Source organism: Hippopotamus amphibius, chromosome 15 (genome assembly GCF_030028045.1).
Source record: "Hippopotamus amphibius kiboko isolate mHipAmp2 chromosome 15, mHipAmp2.hap2, whole genome shotgun sequence".
In the NCBI taxonomy this organism is placed as follows: domain Eukaryota; kingdom Metazoa; phylum Chordata; class Mammalia; order Artiodactyla; family Hippopotamidae; genus Hippopotamus; species Hippopotamus amphibius.
In genome coordinates, this window is record NC_080200.1 from 52,417,072 (window position 1) to 52,439,754 (window position 22,683).

General features: G+C 33.4%; 1 protein-coding gene across 2 annotated transcripts in view; it reads left to right on the top strand.

Annotated features, from left to right (window-relative positions):
- CDH12 (cadherin 12) overlaps positions 1 to 22,683 on the top strand; it is a 251,083-nt gene that overhangs the window by 185,629 nt on the left and 42,771 nt on the right. For both annotated transcript variants that reach the window (XM_057708941.1, XM_057708942.1), the window contains 2 exons: positions 6,625 to 6,812; positions 20,396 to 20,649. In XM_057708941.1, the coding sequence (XP_057564924.1) occupies positions 6,625 to 6,812; positions 20,396 to 20,649 (442 nt within the window). The remainder of the gene's footprint in view (positions 1 to 6,624; positions 6,813 to 20,395; positions 20,650 to 22,683) is intronic.

Genomic DNA, 22,683 nt, shown 5'->3' on the forward strand with positions numbered 1-22,683 from the left:
CCATCCATCCCCATACAAAACCATGACAGTGCCATTGATGGTATTACCTACTCCGTATAATATGAAACTGTGATTATTTATTTTATAACTGCAAGTATACACCCCTGAATTCCTTTCACCTATTTTGCCCATCCCCACCACCTTCTTCCCATCTGGAAACCACCCGTTGTTTTTTCTCTGTATCTATGAGTCTGTTTTTGTTTTGTTTTTCTATTTTGTTTTTTTAGTACCAAATATAAGTGAGATCATATGCTATTTGTCTTTTTCTGTCTGGCTAATTTTACTTAGCATAATACTCTCTAGATCCATCCATATTGTAGCAAATGGCAGGATTTCATTCGTTTTTATGGCTGAGTGATATTCCATTGTATATATATACCACATTTTCTTTATCCATTCACCTCTTGATGGTCACTTAGGTTGCTTCACTTTCTTGGCTATGGTAACTAATGCTGTAATTAACATATGGGTGCATATATCTTTTTGAATTAATGTTTTTGTTTTCTTTGGGTATATATCCAGAAGTGAAATTGCCGGATTGTCAACACTTGTTATTTTTTGGCTTTTTGGTGATAACCATTCAGACAGGTGTGGGGCAATATCTCATGGTTTTGATATTTATTTTCCTAATGATTAGTGTTGCTGAGCATTTTTTCATGTGCCTGTTGGTCATCTGTACTTCTTTGGAAAAATGTCTTTTCAGGTCCTATGCCTATTATTCAAAAAAATTTTTTTTGAGTTTGTAAGTTCTTCAAGTATTTTTGGTATTAACACTTTATTGGATATGTCATTTGAAAATATCTTCTATTCAGAAGTGAGATTTTTATTTTTTAATTGTCCCATCTGTTTATTTTTGTTTTTATTTCCCTTGCTGGAAGAGACAGATCCAAAGAAATATTGCTAAGATAGATTTCAAAGAGCATACCTGGTCCTGGGCTTTTGTTTATAGGGAGTGTTTTGATTACTGAATAAATTTCATTACTATTAGCTGGTCAGTTCAGATTTTCTATTTTTTTTTCCTGATTCAGTCTCGAAAGAATGCATGCTTCTAGGAATGTATTCATTTCTGCTAGGCTGTCCAATTTTGGGGCATATAGTTGTTTGTCATAATCTCTTATGATCCTTTGTATTTTTATGGTGTCAGCTACAACTTTTCCCATTTCATTTTAGTTTTATTCATTTTAATCTCTTTTTTTCTTGATGTGTCTGGCTAGAGGTTTATCACATTTGTTTATCTTTTCAAAGAACTAAATATTAGTTTAATTGATCTTTTCTTTTTGCAACCTCTATTCATTTATTTCTTCTTGGATGTACTATTTTCTTCCTTTTAGTAACTTTAAGTTTTGCTCATTCTTCTTTTTCTAGTTCCTTTAGGTGTAAATGTAGATTGTTTATTTGAGATTTTTCTTGTTTCTTGAGGTCGTCTGTATCATTATAATCTTCCCACTTAGAACTGCGTTTGCTGTTTCACATAGATCTTGAAAGGCTGTATTTCCATTTTCAACCTCTGTGGCTGTGATTTCCCTCCTGTTTGTCACTTACCAACCTAGGGGTGTAGGCCTTGAGGGTACCCCGGATCCTCCCCTCTTACCCCTCTTGTCATGGTTCCTTCTTTGTATCTTGAGTTGCAGAAAATATCTTCTGTAAGATGTTAGGTTGTTCTCATAGATAGTTGTTCTGTAAGTAGTTGTAATTTTGGTGTGCCCAAAAGAAGAGATGAGTCTACGTTCTTTCTGCTCTGCCATCTTGATTCCCCTATTTTCTAAAGCTGAAATAGATGTTAGGTTGTTCTCATAGATAGTTGTTCTGTAAGTAGTTGTAATTTTGGTGTGCCCAAAAGAAGAGATGAGTCTACGTTCTTTCTGCTCTGCCATCTTGATTCCCCTATTTTCTAAAGCTGAAATGTAAATGTAATATTTCAAGTAATCATTTACATAAGTGGTCTCAAGTATATGTTTTCAAGTTTTTAACAGTGTTTAACATTCTTATCAATTTGAAGTAATTTCTACTTAAGCTTAATCACCTCCAAATTAGTTACTGGTTAGGTGTAGATACGTTTTATGGGCAGTTGAACATTGAATTCTTTTATATTGTTTTTGAGTAACTTTAGAAGAGTTATTACTATAAGCATAAAATAAAATGTATTTCAAAAAAGAATTTGTAATGGATTATTTCATCTTGTTTTTATTTTCTATTTTGATGGCTGAATGTTGTTACACTATTGTATAATTCATTCAGTCATTTAATGGATTTATTCAAGTCCTATAATCTTTATTTCTGATTAGTTTGTAACATATTAATTTGTATTTCATTAAATAAATATATATCTTTTGGTGTTTTCATAAATACTTGGAAATTTTCTCAAAGAAAAAGAAAGGGAAATATATATCCTTTGTCCTTAGGTATTAATGAATGTGCACACATGCACACACACATATGCAGTGCAAGTTCTAATAATCAAAGTATAATTTTTTGAATAGCAGTAGTTACTGACAGGATGCCCACTTAGCCTATAATTGAGTAACACATACTTTTATCTTTGGAATCAACAGGGCATGTTATCTGTAAGAAGCTAGAGAATTTGGTCACTATAATTCTACCTTAGTTCACTACATGCAGTTTTCTCCTTTTCCATGGGAACATGGTTATTTTTGTTAAGCATAGCGTGCATATTTATAAATATGTAAGTCTATATTCTTATTGATAAATATGTAAGTATATATTCTTATTGACTCTGTGAATAATTTCTTGTCACTTGTTTTATATCTTAATCTGTGTAGAACAGGTAGTGCCAAAGTAGGACACCCAGGAAATGACGGCAATGTAATTACATAGTACATCATAAGCGATCCAACTTTGGCACAGCTGAAGATTTACTTCAGTTTTGAATTAATCTGAATGACCCTAGCTTTATTGCTGCTGAGTTTCTAGAAATGATAAGATGTCAAGTCATTGGAAATAAAACAGCGGGTCCTAAACAATCTGACAAGACTAATGAGTAGTTTCTCTGACTTGTTCCATATTCTGTAGACTTTATTACCAAACTACAATGTTCTACTGAGAAATGCTTCTTAATGAATGCATCTTCCACCTTACTAAAATGTATATCTGTTATGTAAAGGGCAGAAAATTCAGTGTCAGGATGCGTTTGTTTATATACACTAAAACCTCAATGTACAAAAAAGATGTAAGTGGTTAATCACTGTTTTACTTCTATCATATCTTAATTTTGGTAGGGCATGTCAGTGGAATGCTATTGACTTGATCTTCTTTCAGACAAGACTAATATTTCAATTTAATGACAAGTTTTCCAGTGCCACTAGATAATTATGGATTTTGCACGCATACTAGATGCTGACAACTTTTTTTTAAAAGCTGCTATTTAACTTATATTGATAGAGGACTACAAAGTATAGCTGTCTTCACATTTATTGTTATTAGCCTCATAAAACATCTTTTATAAAACATAAAACTCATATCTCAGCATATTGTCTTGAGAAGGGGGACGCTTTCATCTATACTCCATATGATCTGATGTCCTTTAGATAACTTCTCAGAGTTTAAAATTTTTTTCTGACATTGAAAAGTCTCAATTCTGGTTAAACTCTTCAGGTTCACGAACCATAATCCCTCAGTGATGACTCCAGACTACATTATTTCCCTTTATTTTTTGATTCGATTATTTTTCTTTTTAAATGTTTAAATGTAAAGCTAGCTCATAAACCTAATATGTAACCTGAAGTCACTCTCCCTGAATAGATTGAATAAAGTAAGTGGAGATAGGCCAAGATTTTAAGTTCGATGCTCATATTTTCCTAAAGATTCCATTCAACCTTCCCCTTCCCCAGTGATGCCTCACCATCACCACCACGCACTGCTGGCCATGAGTTTAAACTGAAATCCACTATGCCTGACGGCTCCCTATCTCTCTCAATTCCCTGCCATCTATATCTTCGATAATCTTTAGTCATGTTTCCTAACTAACTATCCTGTTAGGGGAGCATTTACTTTTCAACACAGACCTCCACTGCTCTATTTGGAAAAATTCAAGAACTTTCCTAACACTTACCGATGTACCACGCGATTAGACCATGACAGATGGCACTATAGATTCAAGGCTTTTAGTGTTTCTTCATTTCAGTATCGCAATTACACAATGAGACACAAAAGATGTAGACACATTTCTGATAAATCATAGGTATTAAAAAAGGAAGACAGAAAGGAAATAAAAGTACCTCACATGCTCTATGCCTTGTCATTTTTCTTTGGAATTTGTCACTGAGAAGTTTAGTACAACTTTACATAACTGTGTCACATGCTTTCTTGCCACATTAAACAGGAATTCAGGCATCCTTCTGTTTGCTAATATCTCAGGAGTGCTTCAATAGGATCAGAGTTTACTATGGCTACTGTGAAACACATGTTCTATAGAAACTAGGTTGCAAAAGCCATATTATGTTCTCTTTACATAATCATGGCTGTTTGAAGTCAGACAAATTCCTCTTGGCTATCTGTCTTTACCCTTCTTGGAGGCAGTGGGTATAAAATGTAACCCACTGATTTTATTCTTTTTCTTCGCTCTTGTTGCCTCAAATTCAAACCTTGCTTTAAATCCACAGATATTGAACAACTGTAGGATAGCCACTCTGTTAAGTATTTGGGGAATAAAGCCTAATGAATCATAATTATAGTCTATGAAACACTGCTAGTTTGATAGAATAATATGAATTCTTCAGCCAAAACTATTTTATGATGTCTATATAACACTCCATTTTACACTCCATTATTGCCACTAGAGGTATTTTTATTCAGTCTATGTCTATTTATTTGTTTAACATTTACATTTTCTCTTTTAGAGTGGTTTGTCATATCTCCTTTGAAGGAAGCTATACTGTTGATTAATTATTAAATTAACTAGTTAAGCAATTATTTTATACCACTGTAAAATATACTTTCTGTCTATTACATGGAAACAAACAATTTTAGGTAAATATTTAGCTCTCTTGAGGCTAGATATATGTCCCATTGAGCTAATGCCCATTGGATGGATATAAATAAGGCTGATTTTAACATTATAGGAGCAAACGGTAGATATCTTTTTTGAGGGGGAGAGGTTGGTAGAAAGGCAGATGGCAAGACTTAAGTGCTACCAGGGCTAATGAAATTAAAAAAATTTGAAGCTGGTTGTGAAAGAACAATAAGGTCTCTAAAAATAAGTGGGAATAAAGAATAAACTATTTGGCAGAATCTCCATAAAATGTGATTTTTTTTCATATCTCTTAAAGGAAACAATTGTAATATTGTAATGTAGTTTATCAAATGAACTTCACCATACAAAAAATATATTAATACCTTCCTAATTTAATTGCTATAAATATAACTAGAATTTCAACAAATTAATTACCCTGGTTGCTTTACTCATGGGAAAGTACAAACCAAAATCTACTAACAGAAACTTAAACTGGGGTCAATATTAATTTAAACTTTGTATTTTTGTGTTTAGTTTTGCTTTTGTATTTTCGTTTCCTCCTATTTTTTTTCTTTCCTCATTTTGATTTAAACAGACTGCTGTTTAACCTATTAATATTTATATTGGTGAGATATCAGTAAAATAGCCCATATCTTTTTCTTCATGTTATACCTTACAAAATCTTGTAAACTCTTTTAAACAATGTATATGTTTTCATTTTTGTGTGATATAATTTTTCGTGATTCTGTTACAGTTTATGTAGAGATTTTTATAGGTTTTCTGACTCAGTATCACATTTATAGTAAAATTGGTGCTCCACCTGGTGGTAAAAAATAAACATTTTACTATTTTCTTTTCCTTAACGCTAAAACATTGGGAGATTGAACTTTATATCCTGATTTTAAAAGTGTGTAAAAGTACTCAGAAAAGACTTCACTAAAAATATACTAAATATAAGTTGAATATTAGTCTGTAATATACTGTAAATACATTATAGATTAAATATATGTACATATATTTAATATATAGATATAAATACATATATATATATAATCATTTTAGAGGTCATTTTTAGTTTAATGATTTATATTTATTGAGTAAATAGTTCCTCTTTTATATTTATATAGTATATGTTTTATATTTATGTATGTTAGGGCACATAACCTTATTTTTGTGTAAATATTGAAATATCTGTCTTGGATTCTATCATCTATCTATCTATCATCTATCTATCACCTATCTATCTATCCATCTATCTATCATCTATCCATGTATCTTTTTAATCTATGTCTTGTATGCTGGATTCTTTTGCATTAGTATCAATTTATTTCATGGGTATTCACACCTTTACGTTTGATACTAGGTACACTTAGATGGTGTTAGTATGTAAAACATTTATTCACAGTAATTTTAATTTAACACTTTCTACTATTTAAAATGATCAATTGAAATTCTACAATAGAATCTATTGAAGTGAAAAGTGATATTATTACTTCTAATTATAATCTCTAACTGGACAGCAAATCACCTTTCAATTTTGCACTATTATGTTTTAAAGTTGATTTATTTTCTGTGGACTATATCTTCAAGCCTGGTAATCTTATTCTATACCTTACTAACTCCACTGTAAACAAAAGTTGTATATATCTTATCAGGCATTTTCCATCTGAAAGTTCCTGAGTCTTCTCCTATTGGCTCAGCTATTGGAAGAATAAGAGCTGTGGACCCTGATTTTGGACAAAATGCAGAAATTGAATACAATATTGTTCCCGGAGATGGGGGAAATTTGTTTGACATCGTCACAGATGAGGATACACAAGAAGGAGTCATCAAACTGAAAAAGGTACATAGACACGTTTTTCAATAGTAGATTACCCAATAGAAATTAAAGAACAGAAAGACTAAAACTTGAAAATGACAGAAGATTTAATATTCCTTCAATGAGCAATATTTTAAAGTAAAAAAAGACCAGGTGGCTATGAAGTATTCACTCCCAGAGACACTTTTATTCTGTGATTCAACAGGTATATATTTTATGTTGAAACAATTAGGCCTATTCATTTGCTTAAATCATTAAAAAATTCTTACCAGAGTCTAAATTTAATTTTTCAATGTTATCAACTCAGATGAAAAGGTTAATTTAAAAATAAAATCTAGAAGTAAACTCTATGCACATCAGGCTTGGTCTTGTCCCTTTTATTACTTTACTGAGAATATAAATATCTAATGCACAATTGTTCATGAGCCTGGACCTCAGAGTGGAAGAATTCTGATGAGGGGGAGCTCTGCTACTGGCGAGTGGAAGGAATGAGAATGGGTAATGCTGAGTTTTAGGGGCTATGATGAGGTAAGTAAACAGAAAAATTAACGAGAAGGAAGAAGACAAAAAAGGTGGAGTGTGATGGGAAGCTCTCTAGTAATGTTAACTTGATTCATATAAAAGAGGATGGAGAGCAAAATTCAAAATATCAGACATCAATCATTATCTCAGTATATGTAGTTCCTCTTTTGTCAGGTAGGGGCATGAAGAAGGAGTATGTAGATGAAGAAAGAGAAAAATCGTGGTTGTATTTGGGGTGTGTAGATTGTTTCTATAAGGAGACCAATTATAGGCATTTCCAATAGCAGAGCGCAGGCAAAAAAGTAAACTTCATTTAATCCTCTCCTTATTAGAGCAAAGTACATTCTATTCATCCCCAAATGCAGTATATCATACACATTTAATACTGTGATTATTTTAACCCACAAGAAGTATTTTCACATTCAAACCCATTTAATAATTCTGCTGTTCTCATATTTGTTCAGGAACTCTGAATTTTAACAAAGAAACAACACATGTGGTAATAGAAGTAATCCTGGAAAGAAATACAGCTTTCATATAGATGATTTATCATTTTTTAATTTCTACTATTACATGTAAATTGTGCCGTGTCTAGAAATTAATTTAATCACATGATCCCATTCAGTAAAATTATGCATTCATGCTAAATTTTCCAAGTACACCTAGAAAAAAATATTTGTGTCAAATTTTAATTCCATTATTTTTTGTTGTGCTTTTGCTTGTTTTTCTATTTCCTATTCGGTAATGAATCCCTTAAAAGTCTTGTCACTTAATTTTTTCTTTAAGATGATCTCAAAATATAACAATGCTTAAAAGGTATAAAGATATTAATTCAAATTAAATATAAATTATTATAGTAATATGAGAAATAATAGAAAATATTTTACATCAATGATTCATAAAACCTAAATATGAAATTAAATATATTTACAAAGTAAAATTGAGGTACGAAAGTTACACTGCATATAATATGTATATTTATATTAATTTATATTTAGAGATACAAAAAATGTATTTTATATTTACACATGTGCTTTTATATTTTATATTGATTTATACTTATTTACCATCTATACCAATAGATAATCAATGTCTAAGTATCTACCTGGAAAAATGTGTGACATTCTTATTTTTTAACACAATTGAAAAAGGAGTGGTGTGCTAACTATAGGCCTTTATATTACTGTGTCAAAGTGGATTAATCACTGAAAATAATGACTTAGTTTTATAAATCAACTTTTTATAAATACTTATTATACATAATCACTAAAGCAAGAAGAAAATATCTTCTGCTGTTTTTAGTGTATGAAAATGTCATAAAAAGTAAGTCATTTCTTTTGTATTAATTTTGTTTAATTTTTTGAAAAATTTCTATTTTTTAAAATTACCTTAAAATTGAGATTTATGAAATTATGGCTTACCTTTATTAAAATAGATTTACATAATGTATAAAATCATCTGGAAAGTATATCTCCAAGTTAATATATATATATGTATATGTAGATATGTAGATATGTGTATATATATATTTCTTTTTCCTCCTGCAGTGGATGAGTAATGGCTGTCCACTTAGCAGGCGTAAACTTTGTTGTCTAAATAAAGCTCAGGGTCCATAACTAAAATTCACTCTTTCATTCAACAAATGGTCATGGAAAAGCCACTAAATCCAAACCCACTCTGGACTCTGGGGGTAGAGCAGTGAAGCAAACAGACATATTCCCTCTGCTCAAGCAGTTACCATTCAATTGTGGAAGTCAGGCAATAAATAAATTTAAAGGCACTGTCAGCATCATTAACTTCAAGTTTGAAAAACATAAAGCAGGGTGAAAACACAAGTACTGTAGAGGCTAGTGACTATCCTACAGTGAGGTGGTCAGAAAAGTCTCCTCTGTTAGGATGAAATTTCAGCGGAGACCTGAAGGAAGCAAAAGATGAGCCATATGGTATCCAAGTGATGTGTGTTCCAGAAAGATTGAGCAGCAATTGCAAAATCCTGAAATGGGAGTATACTGGGCAAGGAGGCCAGTGGACTGAGTACAGTGAATGGAGGGGCCCGTAGCTGGAGACGAGGTCAAAGGTGCAGACGAAGGTCCCGTTGGGGAGATCCTTGCAGGCCAGGCAAAGACTTGAATTAAATCATGATATGAGAAGCCCATGGTGAATTTCTATCTAAATTAATCTTATACTTGGTAAAGCCAGGATACACTGACTTTTCTGAGGGAATAATGACTAGGGAGTAAGGATAGAAATAGACCAGTTTAGAGACTATAAAATTAATTCAGGAAACCAATGATGGAGATATGGTCCATGATGTTTGTAGCAATGAAATTTTGAGAAATGGTGACATTCTGGCTAGTTTGTAAAGGAACACTCAAGCAGATTTTTATAAATATTCTTATCATCTGGTAAATTACATCAAGAATTTGAATAGAATTGTTTTTAGTGTTCTGATTTGTTTTACTCTCTAAATGAGGAGACACCAGAGGCAATCCCTACCTGCTAACCTCTTATTCTGTTGGAAAAGAAAATTGCAACCCACAGACTACATTTATAAATGTTTAATAAAATAACTCAGGAGAACATTTTTGTTACAAAAATTTGAAATGATCTACCTATCTACCTACCTAACTACATATATGGTATATGTATTGTTTTGAGTGCGTGTGTGTGTGTGTGTGTGCGTGTGTGTGGAAGGGAGACGTGTGTGCACATGCACACATGCATATATAGATATATGTTTTGATTAAATATGGCAGTATGCTTTCCTAAAAATAAAATACTGAGGAAATATTCAGTTGAATAAAACCCATGAAAAACTCAAAATTAATTTCAACATTGGCAATTCTTTACTTTTTTATTGAGGCATAATTCACACACATTATAGTAGTTTCAGATGTACAGCATAATAATTCCATAGTTGTGTATATTGCAAAATGATTACCACAACTCTAGTTAACATCCATCATCATAAATAGTTACAAATTGTTTTTCTTGTGTTGAGAATTTTGATTTGCTCTTAGCAACATTCAAATATGCAATGCAGTGTTATTAACCTGTAGTCACCATACAGTATATGACATTCAATGACTTCTTTATTTTATAACTGGAAGCTTGTACCTTTTGACTCCCTTTACCCATTTAACCCACCACCCAACCCCCAATTTTGGCAACCACCAATCTGTTCTCTGTATCTATATGAGCTTGGTTGTTTGTTTTAGATTTCAAATATAAATGAAATCATATGATGTTTGTCTTTCCTTGTCTGACTTATTTCACTTAGCATAATGCCCTCAAGATCTATCCATGTTGTCATAAATGGCAAGATTTTATTCCATATGTCTATATCTGTTGGTTCCACATCCAAGGATCCAATCAACTGCCAATTGAAAATATTTGAGAAAAAAATTTCCAGAAAATTCCAAAAGCTAAAACTTGAAGTTGCCACACACTGGCAACTGTCAATATTTACATACCATTTACTTGTATTAGGTATTCTAAGTAGTCTAAAGAATATTTAAAGTATATAGAAGGACGTTCATAGGTTACTACTTCATTTTAAATAAGGGATTTGAGCATCCTTGGATTTTGGTATCTGCAGGCAGTCCTGGAGCCAATCTCCTGTGGATACCAAGGGATGACTGTATACACCACATTTTCTTTATCCATTCATTTCTCAATGGGTATTTGGGTTGCTTCCATATCTTGGCTATTGTAAATAATGCTGCAGTGAACATGGGGGTTGCATATGTCTTTTTAAGTTAGTGTTTTTGGTTTCTTTTGGATAAATATTCAGAAATGAAATTGCTGGATCCTATAGTAGTTCTATTTTTAACTTTTGAAGAACCTTCATACTGGTTTCCATAATAGCTACACCAATTTACATTTCCACCAATAGTGCAGAAAGATTCCTTCTTCCCCACGTCCTCTCCAACACTCATTTTTTGTCTTTTTGATAATAGCCCATCTAGCAAATATGAGGTGATATCTCATTGTGGTTTTGATTAACACTTCCCTGATGACTAGTGATGTTGAGCATTTTTTCATGTACCTATTGGCCTACAGTTCTTTAGATTTTTTTGAGTGAAGACTGTATTATAGGACTCTTTATGCGCATATGTTCAGAGTTCTCAGAAAACTTTATCTTGAACTTATTCAGAGTCCCAGAAGAAGTAGATGTAAAATAATAAATACGTATGTAAATATCAACAGCAGTGTTTCGGTTCCATAGTGATCTTAAAATTACTCTCTGGAAACGTTTCCCTTTAATATCTCAGCATAGAATTGCAATGAAGACCTCTGCTGTAAAACCAAGTTCATGTAGAAATTATGTTCTTAAGTATATTCCATGCGTCTAGAAAGTCTAAAAATATATATTCTACATTTGAATATGTATCTGTTTTTAAATATCATGATATTTGTTTTCTGAGGCTTTTTTTTTTAGCTCATTTAAAAATAAATTAAAATGCTTAAAATTCTCTAAAGCACATACTCTCATTATAGTTTTATCTCCAAAATCTTTATTTACGTTCCCTTTATTATTTTTCCCTCTCTCTTCTTTCTCCATGGAGGGAGAGTATATGTGGATAAAAATGATGGTCAGGTTTATACGAGCTGAGAAGAATGAAAAAAGGCATTTTTATTTTATTTTTTTTTAAACCTCAACTTGGATTCAGTTTATGAGTACTGTGACAGAATGCCATTTCACTGTGTCACTTTGAATTCAGAATAACATTATACAACTTTATATATCTCTCCAAGGCACAAGATACTTTTTTTTTAAAAAAGAAACAAACTATTCTTGCTTTAAACTTACATCCTATTGCACTGAGCTAAGTATGAACACATACTATATGTTGCTAAGTATCATAACAATAGAAACAGTAACAAAGTCAGGACAATAAAACCTAAAAACATTTTTTGTCACACCTACAAATTAGGAGATGGACTACATTTAAAAGGAGAGAACAAGATATTTTAAATTCAGCAATGTCATTCTTAGGTGAAAAGCTAAATGAAATACATTTTTAGTTAGTAGTTTTTATTTCCTACTGCATAAGTAAGAATAAACATATACTTATTGGCTATAAAGTTACATGAGTTAAAAACATTCAGGAACTGAAAACAGGTTTATTTATAGATGCACTACTGTTTTCTTGTTACTGATTAGGAAATTTAGGCAATTAAATAGTAGGATGAATACTTAAACTGGGCAAAAGGACAATTTTAATGTTTTGAATAATTTCTAAGCCAGTTCTGTACTATTTCTACAAAGTATCTATTGGGAACTAACAAGTAAGGATAACATCTATTTAAAACAAAGGGTGGTAAAGTGAATTTCTATTTATTTTTAAATAAGTAAAATATTTTTGGAATTAAAAAAAAAATCCTTACTATTTTGCTATTACTTGCCAATGTTATTTCATTTCAAATAACCATGACTGTGGTCACAGTGGATCCAAAGAAGAATTATTTCTTTTTTCTTTAAAAACATAAGAGATAAAGTATTTTATTCTTCCTCAGGATTTTAAATAAATAGGCTAAACTCTCAACTGGTCCCCCTGGACATTTTACGTATGCCCTGTTAGTCACTAAAACTCATTTTCTTTCTGTCAGCTTCAACGGCAAGAGAGTGAATTCACATCAACTGATTTGGTAGCATAGCACCATCATGTGGTTAATTTTTGAATAACTCAGAAAAAAATAAAAATAAAATTAGGAATACCTTGTTTTATATAGCCAAGCATGTACCTCAATTTATTGTTGAAAGCACTACTATTTTTGCCAAACATGAAAAATTCAAAGAAAAAGATGCACTGTTCTTTCTGTAAATATTATGTTCCTGTTTTGGCAAATATTTGCCTTCACCTTCTCTTTGAAACATCTCACCTAACTTCCCCAGTCTCATCAACTCTCACCTGGCCCCCGAGTTGACATAGCCAGTGAAGGTTGTTTGCTGCCTTGTAGACATTTCTAAACTATGTGTGCTACAGTCTGTTCACACTCAAGATGTCTAAAGCTAAATCCCTGTCTTCTCCCAACCAATGCATGTCTGCTCACATTTTCTCCTTCCTGGATAAAGCCCTACTTGCTCGCCTGTTTCTTAAAGCAGAAATCGAGGCTTATTTTTACACTTCTTGGATTACCATGAAACTCCCCTTGCTGAATAGGATGGGAAACCAAGTCACAAATTCCTCCCAAACTGGGGTTAAAATTTCCCTCTTTCTCCTCCTCATGGGTTGACTTGTTACTCTCTTCCGCCGCTGCAATGGCTGTTCTCTGAGCAATGCACCCACCTTCTGTTCATCCATTTTCTTAATGAGTGAATGGTTAAAACCTAAATCTGTTTATTTTACTCTCATTCTTAATCTGTTTCTGGTTCCCATCACTATTAAGATAAAGAGCGAATAGCATGTTTTCTATTACCATCCCCTCATCCCCTGCATACACACACACACACACACACACACACACACACACTCACACACTCACAAGCTACAGTCCAACCATACCAAACTCATTGCAATTTCTACCGAAGATGCTGTGCTATAATTCCTGCTGCATACAAGATGCCACCCTACCCGAGCATCTCTATTAATTTTTTCCTGTTCTTTAACATGGCTCCCATGTCTCTCACCAAAGACTTCCTTGAGTCCCTCAGGTAAAGTTAATCCCTCCTTACTCTCTTTCCCAAGTGTCACCGTTTCTGTCCAGGCACCTGTAAGACTTTATGGTGCTCATATTTTAAATGCATCTATTCTTTCTACTATAGTTTAAGTCCCTAAAGACACTTTGTCATATCTACGTTTGTGTCATCATGATAAAGGAAATGCTTGAAATATATAAGGTGCTTAAATTTATTTTTTAAAAATATTTCATGTTGGTCTATTGTTTTAATTTGAGATGCAATATTTTTCTTAGTCCTCACATACCATGCAGAATTCAACATGTTTTTAAAGTATTTAGAAAAATATTATTTTACTGATTATACAAATGGGAAACATGAAGCTCATTGGAGAAAAATAACTTTTTAAAGACTACACAACTTGCAGTAAATTATAATACATATTTAAAAAGCATACACTTTCAACTATTGTAAAGAACAATACCTGTTAGAAGTAAAATGTGAGACTGGTCATTCAAGAAGTTAAAAAGATAATTCCCCTTTCCCTGATAGTCATAACTTATACTGCATGTGCCTATAAAACATATATTTTGTTTAGGCATTTGTAACATTTGATGAAGTCTTTTCTTTCTTAGGGAATATATCACTACAAGCCCTCAAATAAAAGCACTAGATGTTCTTTGAATCCATTTTTGTTTTATCTTAGTTACTGAATTTGTTCCAAAAATTATTGTCACTGAAATATGGCTTAGAAATGATGCCATGATTCTTAAGTTAGTTCATTAAAATTATCAAAACCTTTCCCTCACAAAGACCTAGAGTTGATTACTTGCCCATGGAAAAAAACACATTCATTTCTAATAAATAGTCTGTAACAATTTTTTTAGAGATAAGTTGTTATGAAGTATATGTTTCTTCATTTTAATACTTTTATTTGTCAGACACTTTTTGTCTGGTAACTGTATTGTTCGTTTAAGTTCTTTTTTATTTTTTTAAATTTTAGAACTGAAATAATGTTTAAATTTGTCAAAACTATTATCTGGGTTTTACAATTGGCAACATTTTATTGTTTTCCCCTTTACCATAGGAACATCCTCATGTGATAATGTGACAACTTTAATCCACCAAATAACTATTTTGTGTGTGTGAAATACTGAGTGGAAGCTCTTTCTCAATGATGATGAGATACACCAGACCCTCCCATAGCTCCCTCTCACATAAACACACATGCATTCTTCCCTGTCTACCCCCGACACACACAATACACATCTGTCTTCCAAGTTTTGGATGTTTCCATTGCACTTATTACCACTTGGGATGCTATAGTCTGCTTATTTATCTTATTGTTGTACATCAAATCCTAGAAGAGAGCAAGCCCCATGGGGGATTTTTGTCTGGTTTGTCCACTTCCAACATCTATAATGTTGTCTAGCACACAGTGGGATATTCAAGAAATATTTGTTGAAAAGAGAAATAAAATGCCTCAGGCTCATTTCCCTCTGATTTCCCCATACCTGGTTCTTCACATCTCAGTTTCAGTATCACATCTTCAGAGAAGCACATCTATCTGCTCTATGTAATGTCTCCCCCACTGTTTTTCTGTCCCATTAACGCTGACTATTTTCCTCATAAATCTTACCACAAACTGAAAAGTATTGTTTACTTATTATTTGTTCTGGCTCTCCCTCTCTATAAAAAAATAAACAACTCATGAACCAAGATATCCTCAATTCCTACTGTGACAAAATAAAATTTTATCAAATATTTGATTCAATTTATGCAGATTTAAATTAATTTGATTTAATCAATTAAAGAAGTAGGTACAGACATCATCTATGGATGATTTAATATGAGATTTGAGTAGTGGTAGAGTTTTAGAATAATTTATTATGTAATAGGAAAGTCTAGCCATGAACAAATGGACTGACTACTGTATTGATCAAAAAATTAAGTTTGGGGAGCTTGATTTTCCTTTAAAATGATGCTAGATCTGAAAGTCATCTTTATAGTTCAGCCTGGCATCATAAACCTTCTTTACAAGAGCTTGTTCCTAGTGTCCTTTAATCCTTGTTCAGCCTGGTTTAAATCTGTTTTCTAGTTGCTTGTCGTGAAAAGCATCTTCTCTTTCAGATACATTGACAGCCTTCAGTTCTTTGGGTTCATTGACAATTTTCCTTTCCATTGACTGTTAAGACCTATGATATGGTTGAAAGAGTAAAGTCATTTCTAAAGGATACACTTTGTTAAGAGAGAGGACTCTTCTGTGATGGTGAAAATGGCACATGTTCATCATAAAAAATGAACCAATAGAGAAGAGCAGAAATTAAAGAGGGATGAAAACACAAGCTATTGTGGGTTACAGTATAGTATGAGTCTTCTGCTCAGGGTCTTCCAGGCTGAAATCAAGGTGTAGACAGGGACTGCGATCTGAGGCTTAAGAGTTTTTTTCCCAAGATTACCAGTTGTTAGCAGAATGCTTTTATTTGTGGCTCTATGACTACGGGCACTACATTTTTTGCTGGCTGTTGGTCAAGGTCCAGTCTCAGTTCCCATAGTCACCCCTAGGCACTCATCAGGTGGGTTCCTACATCATAAATTTACTTTTTCAAGGCCAGGAGGAAATCATCTGTAGTACCTCCTTCTTCTAAGGCTCACACAATTACATCAGACCCCCTTAAGTAAAATCTGCCTTGTAATTAACTCAATGTTAAGTGATTAAGGACCTTGATTATATTTACATCATTTACTTTTCCATAAAATTTAAGAAATTCATGGGGTGATAGCCCATTCAATTCAAAGGCCCCTCACACACTCAGGGCAGCAAATTATACAAAAGATTATAAAAGAGATTATCTTGTCCTCGGGGGCAAGAATCTTGGGGACACCTTGGAGTTCTATCAAAGCTGCTTTTCAAATTCCTCAAAATATTACACTAGCTATCTATTTTCACTCAACATTATCTGGAAACGTGATGAGGCCTGGAAGAGCCCAGGGAATCATTCTCTTGTATTTTGTGCCAAAAATTGGTCATCCCTCTTTGAAATGAGAAAATCATTTGGCACTTTAATATTTTATGTAGTTTTTCAAAACCCGGACCTCAGCAAAGTAAAAGCAGAGAAAGTGGCTAAAAACAAAGAAGCAAAAAGATTGTATCTTGCCCAATTTTTCCCTTTATAGTCTAACAAAAAATTAAATATGTCCTACTCCATTTCTTCACAGTTAAGGTTTCTTTCTGTACAACTCCTTACAATGTAAATTGTTTCCTGAAAATTCTGGTTTCACTAAACTTCCTTTATTGAAACATCCTTAGGAGAAAGGAGATACTAAGTTAAATTCTATTTAATCAATCATTTTATTACTTTTCTAGAAAGTTTCATAAAATTGAATGCACCCCAAGCAGTACCACAAAGTTTCTTATTTATCGTGTGAGAGCTAAATTAGCTCTGCTTCCTAATAATGGATTTCCGTTATAGAATGTGATTCATTTCCTAACAATAATAAAAAAATTCTGTTTTCTCTATACTTATTTCAAATAATAGGGCTTTTGTTGATTGCAAAGTTAGATGAATTTCATTCCTCAGCACCACCTCACCCCTCCCCCTCCCCAGAAAGTGGAGGGTAGTCAGTCAGATGAGTTAGATAAAGTCAACCAAAGATAAAGAGAGATTGGTATTGATTTTTTTTTTCCCTCTCTTTCGGGGCTTTCCAGTTTTATACAGTGGCATTGCATAAGGGCCAGGGTCACAAAGAGGTTAAGGCCATCTAGAATATTATTGTGGCATTTCTCCTACATTTCTCTTCAGTCGTTTGATCACTGCAGGATATAAGTTTTCAGTGATAAAAGAATATCTGTAGGTACAGAAAATTTCTTTCATCTCACTCTTTATCACCCTGACCACTAGATATCTGTCTGCTGCGACAGGTCAGGAGTTCTTAAAAGGCATACATTATGTCTAATCTCCTCAAACAATGTAGAAAAGGTTTTGGAATCCTGCATTCCTGGGTTTGAAATGGACTCCAAAGTGGAGAGTCAAGTCCATCAGATAGCAGTGGCATGTTAATTAACTAGATAAATGAAGTTGAGATCTTGTCTAGAAAGAATCTGCCTAATCCTACAGATAATCAGAAGCATTCTAACGTCTAGGAGAAGCAGCCAGGGAAAGGAAGAACAAGTTGTACTAATGTCTACATTTTAAGAGAAGTTAATTCTAGGCCAAAGAAAGGGTAAGTATCAGCCAAGGCAGCTCAAACATCCTTCTAGGCAAAAGGACCCGAGGTTACAAAGTCAAAATTACCTTACACTAGAAGTTAGGGATAACGAAAGATAAAAAGTGTATTGTTTAACATGCACTGAGCATTTAGAGTTTACAAAAACACAAAGTATATTTTTATATGTTCTTTACTTTAAACTAGCTTGTGCAGCTTATCAATTATACATCACTCAGATATCTCTTATGGCATCCAATTTATCTTGAATTCATCGAATGATGGGGGACTTACTACTTCTTCAAACAACTCAGTCATTAAACAAGATGGCAAAACTTATTCATCTTTGCCTCTTTCTGTTCTCCTGGAATGTATCTCAGGTCTTACCACCATGTACGCAATCAATACATTTTAAAATTAATTTAATTTTGAATGGTTTCATTTGTTAGAGATTTCTTCCTTGTTTTATCTTAAAGTTGCCAGGTTTAATAATTTAAATGATTGTTAATTCCCCATTGAGAGACATATTATAGAACAAGCCTAATTTATATTCAATATTTGAAAAGGTTTGTCCTTTTTTGTCTCCATCTTCTTTATTCCAGGATAAACATTCCCAGTAACGGTAACAGTTTTGTAGTTTTGGTTTGAATAATATTTTGTTACCCTATTCTGGAAATTGGGTAAGAAAACACTGTAGTCAAACTGTGGGCTGATCAAAACAGGAGCATCATCATCTCTTTTTCAAAATATTATCTTTCTGACCCTGTAATGAATAGCCCCAGTATCAACTATGGCATATTATACAACAACTTATATTGGCTTTAAGACAAGCGGAGAGTCTTAGCAAGAAAGAGACAGAAATTGAAGAAAATCAACATTATATGTAAACAGGTATGAGCTGAATAAATAAAAATATAAAAACTAAAAGAAAGCGTTGAGTCCAAGGTAAATAAATACATAAATAAAAACTGGACGAATTAAACAAAATAAAGGGAAAGACGACAGGGAAAATAAAGATAGATCCCCCGATTGAAAATTACTGTGAAAGAGACAATGTCAAGTCCAAGAAGTGTTACTGTTTGCTATAATAAACTTTACAGATTTGTGAACTTTTAAGGATTCCACAGTGGTTTTTTTTTTTTCTTTTCTTTTCCCTTCTTCACAGGAAATGCATAAAACAGAGAAATATACCCACTTTATTTCCCCCAGGTGTACGAAGGCAAAAAAGAGATGTGTTGACACAGCAATTAACACATCACTGGAGTCATATTAGAGGGAATTAACTTAGAAAACAGAAACTTCTAAAGGTCCCAGAAAATCACTGTGTTAATTAACCATGTTAATGTTAATTTCATGTTTTAGTTTGTTATAAGTGATTAGAAGTCAGAGCCAATGACCTTAACGTTTTCATTTTAATAAAGCAGTGCAGCAACATCATATTTCTATAATATAATATTTCCAGTTATTGGGAACATAAAACTAATATTCAGGAAAAAAAGAGTAAATGTAAGCAGTGCAAAGTGAAAAATCAAGGATCAGTGACTCCAAGGACAAATTACATCCAAATATTTTGTCTCGTGTTGTTCTTTAATCACAGATGCACAAAGCCTTAATTCTTGGTCATGTATCCTGATCATGCATCACAGTGCCTACTAATTCTATGTGTAATGCTGAGAATACAGAGGACCAAAACTCTGGATATAGTCCTTCACAGCAAAAATACCTAGACATTCAAAAGTATTTAATAGAAAAGAATATTATTGTCAAAATAATAAAAATCGTCCAAGAAAAAACATATTTTACTACACCAAATTTTTAGCTGGCATCTAAAAAGTATCTTCAATTTCAATTTTGTCGTATTTTTCATTACTGTTCAATTCCACTAGATGTCAGTATTGGATAAGAGCAGAAAATGCTTCCTTAGGAGGTACTTGATCTCCTGCTGTTATAACCCCGCAACAGCAGGTAGGAATAAGCCCTAGCCCTATTCCTAGGTAGGAATAAGCGCTACCTAGCACATATGGGTACATGTCATTTTAATGTATGCAATTGATTATATTTACAAGTTACCTAGACACTTCTTACACGTGGTCTGTTCTTTTCTTAGTGTTTAACTTGTACTTCCCTTATCCACTAATTATTAAAGGAAAATGACAATTTGATATTAACTTGCAAATTACTCTGCTGCAATGTCCACCATCGTTGCCACGTCCTATAATGAATGTATCGCCTTACTTTTGATTTGTCTTCGCTACAGCCATTAGATTTTGAAACAAAGAAGGCTTATACTTTTAAAGTAGAGGCCTCCAACCTGCACCTTGACCACCGGTTTCACTCTGCGGGCCCTTTTAAGGACACGGCCACGGTGAAAATCAGCGTGCTGGACGTGGACGAGCCTCCGGTTTTCAGCAAGCCGCTCTACACCATGGAGGTTTACGAAGACACTCCGGTTGGAACCATCATTGGCGCCGTTACTGCGCAAGACCTGGATGTGGGCAGCAGTGCCGTTAGGTAAGAAAAAGAAACGTTTTCCTTTCTGTGTGTCAGAAAGAGAAAGAAAGAAAACCAGACAACACTCTGACCAGGCTTGCGTGAATTATTTTTTATAGAATACAGTGCTTGAAAATGTCATGACTTTACATGGTAGGTATAAGAATAGAGGAAAATCCATAGGATATGAACAAAAAATATGTGATATCAATCCCTGTAACAGGGTTTAAAAGTGACATGATGTTGGACTTGTCACTCAGGCTCACCAACCACAATTTTCTATTCATAAAGGGATTTAATAATTAAGCCTAAAAGGATGATTCTCATGAATAATGATATTAAGATATTTTCACAGTACCTGAAACATCATAGATATATGATACATTTTTTCAATTACTCTAAAATCTCTATTCCCTACCCAAAGTTAGTGTTTGAAAAAGACAGTTTTACATTTGTAATTTGCAGTTCGTTTTCTCACTGTGGCAATTGTATCAGCTGATGGAAGCATAGTCAGAGTCAGTCTTCAGGTAAGATGCATTGTGGGATCGCTCAAAGCCAAGACTTGGCAAGGAGCTCCTTGTTGGCATTAGGCTGCTGGGTGGTAAGTCAACAAAGCAATCAATGGAGTAAGAAAGAGTAAGAAAATACACCCTCCAGTTGTTAATGCCACTAGCATTGCTGAAATGGGGGAATTTTCTCCTAACTTACACATCAATCCTACAACATAGTTTGGGACTTGTTCCGATTCAACTTTGCTTTTTCTGTATGTTTAATCCCTGCGATGCCCACATGCCTACAAGTACTGGGGGGGAAAAAAGAAAAAGAAAAAAAAAAAGAAAGAAATGAACATATCTACAAAACAGAAACAGACAAACAGACTCACAGACTCACATGGTTGCCAAGGGGGTGGTGGTGCTGGAGGCAATGATTGGGAGTTTGGGATTAGCAGATGCAAACTAAAAAGAGAGAGAGAGAGAGAGAGATGTGATTTGTTCTGAATCTTCTAACTCTAAAGGGCTGAAGCTTAATATATAAAATCCAAACGAAAGAACACATTAAGGAGGCTTCTAAAGCAAAACACTACTCTGTTGACATAGGAAAAATACATAGATACATATCTCATGAGATTTTAAGCTGTGGGGTAATTAATGATTTAAGAAGAAAAAAAAAAAGGATGAACCTTTCAGTGGTAGCCTCAACACACTCATAGCGCAGAAGAGCATCTCAGGAAAGGTCTTAAGAGCATGGAAGGTCTGCTTTTTGTATGTGTCTGTATCCATCCTCCAAAGTGGCTTCCTTCTAGAAGCATGTCTGTGATCAAGAAAGAACTCTAAAAATACGCATTTGTCTTGGGAAAGGGAAGAAAAAGAGCAAGTACTGAGCGCCCCTAAATGTCAGGTGGAATTCTGGCTAATTTCCTCATTGGGTTCAAGTTGCTCTACATGCTCATATTACAGCACGATTCACTTTCAGTTAAACTCCAGAAAAGTCTATCTATTACCAGTGTTCATAGGGCCATTCTCAAGAATCTGCTACATCAGTAGTTGTTATGCTTTAATCTGTCATCATTCATCAGTCTTCTTCCTGAACACCCTGAGTGTGCTACTGGTCATTGTGAAAGTGGAAAATGCCTGCTGAGTAGATTTACAGGTGATTCCAAGAATGTAAACAGAATGGAAGAAATATTGAAGGTTGTAAAGAAAGTAATGAAAAGGTAAATAAATATGGATTGAAACTCTACAGTTCAGTAGGTGAGAACTGTGGAACCTAGTGGGACACGATATCTTAGGGAACATATTAAGTTGTTTAATTTACTGTATGCTCTATTTTTGAATACTGATAATAGCATGATGAGGTCAAAATATGAATAAAATATTATTTTAGTGAAATACTTAAAAAACAAAAAATCAAACAGTTACAAGTAAACAAATAACACCTGGTAAAGGTAAGGTGAGAATTACTAACTTCTAAATATAAGAAAATGATTAGATCAGACCCTGGTGTAAAAGGAAGGCTACATTTTAGAGAAATTCTCCAGCTACAAGCCTGATTTTC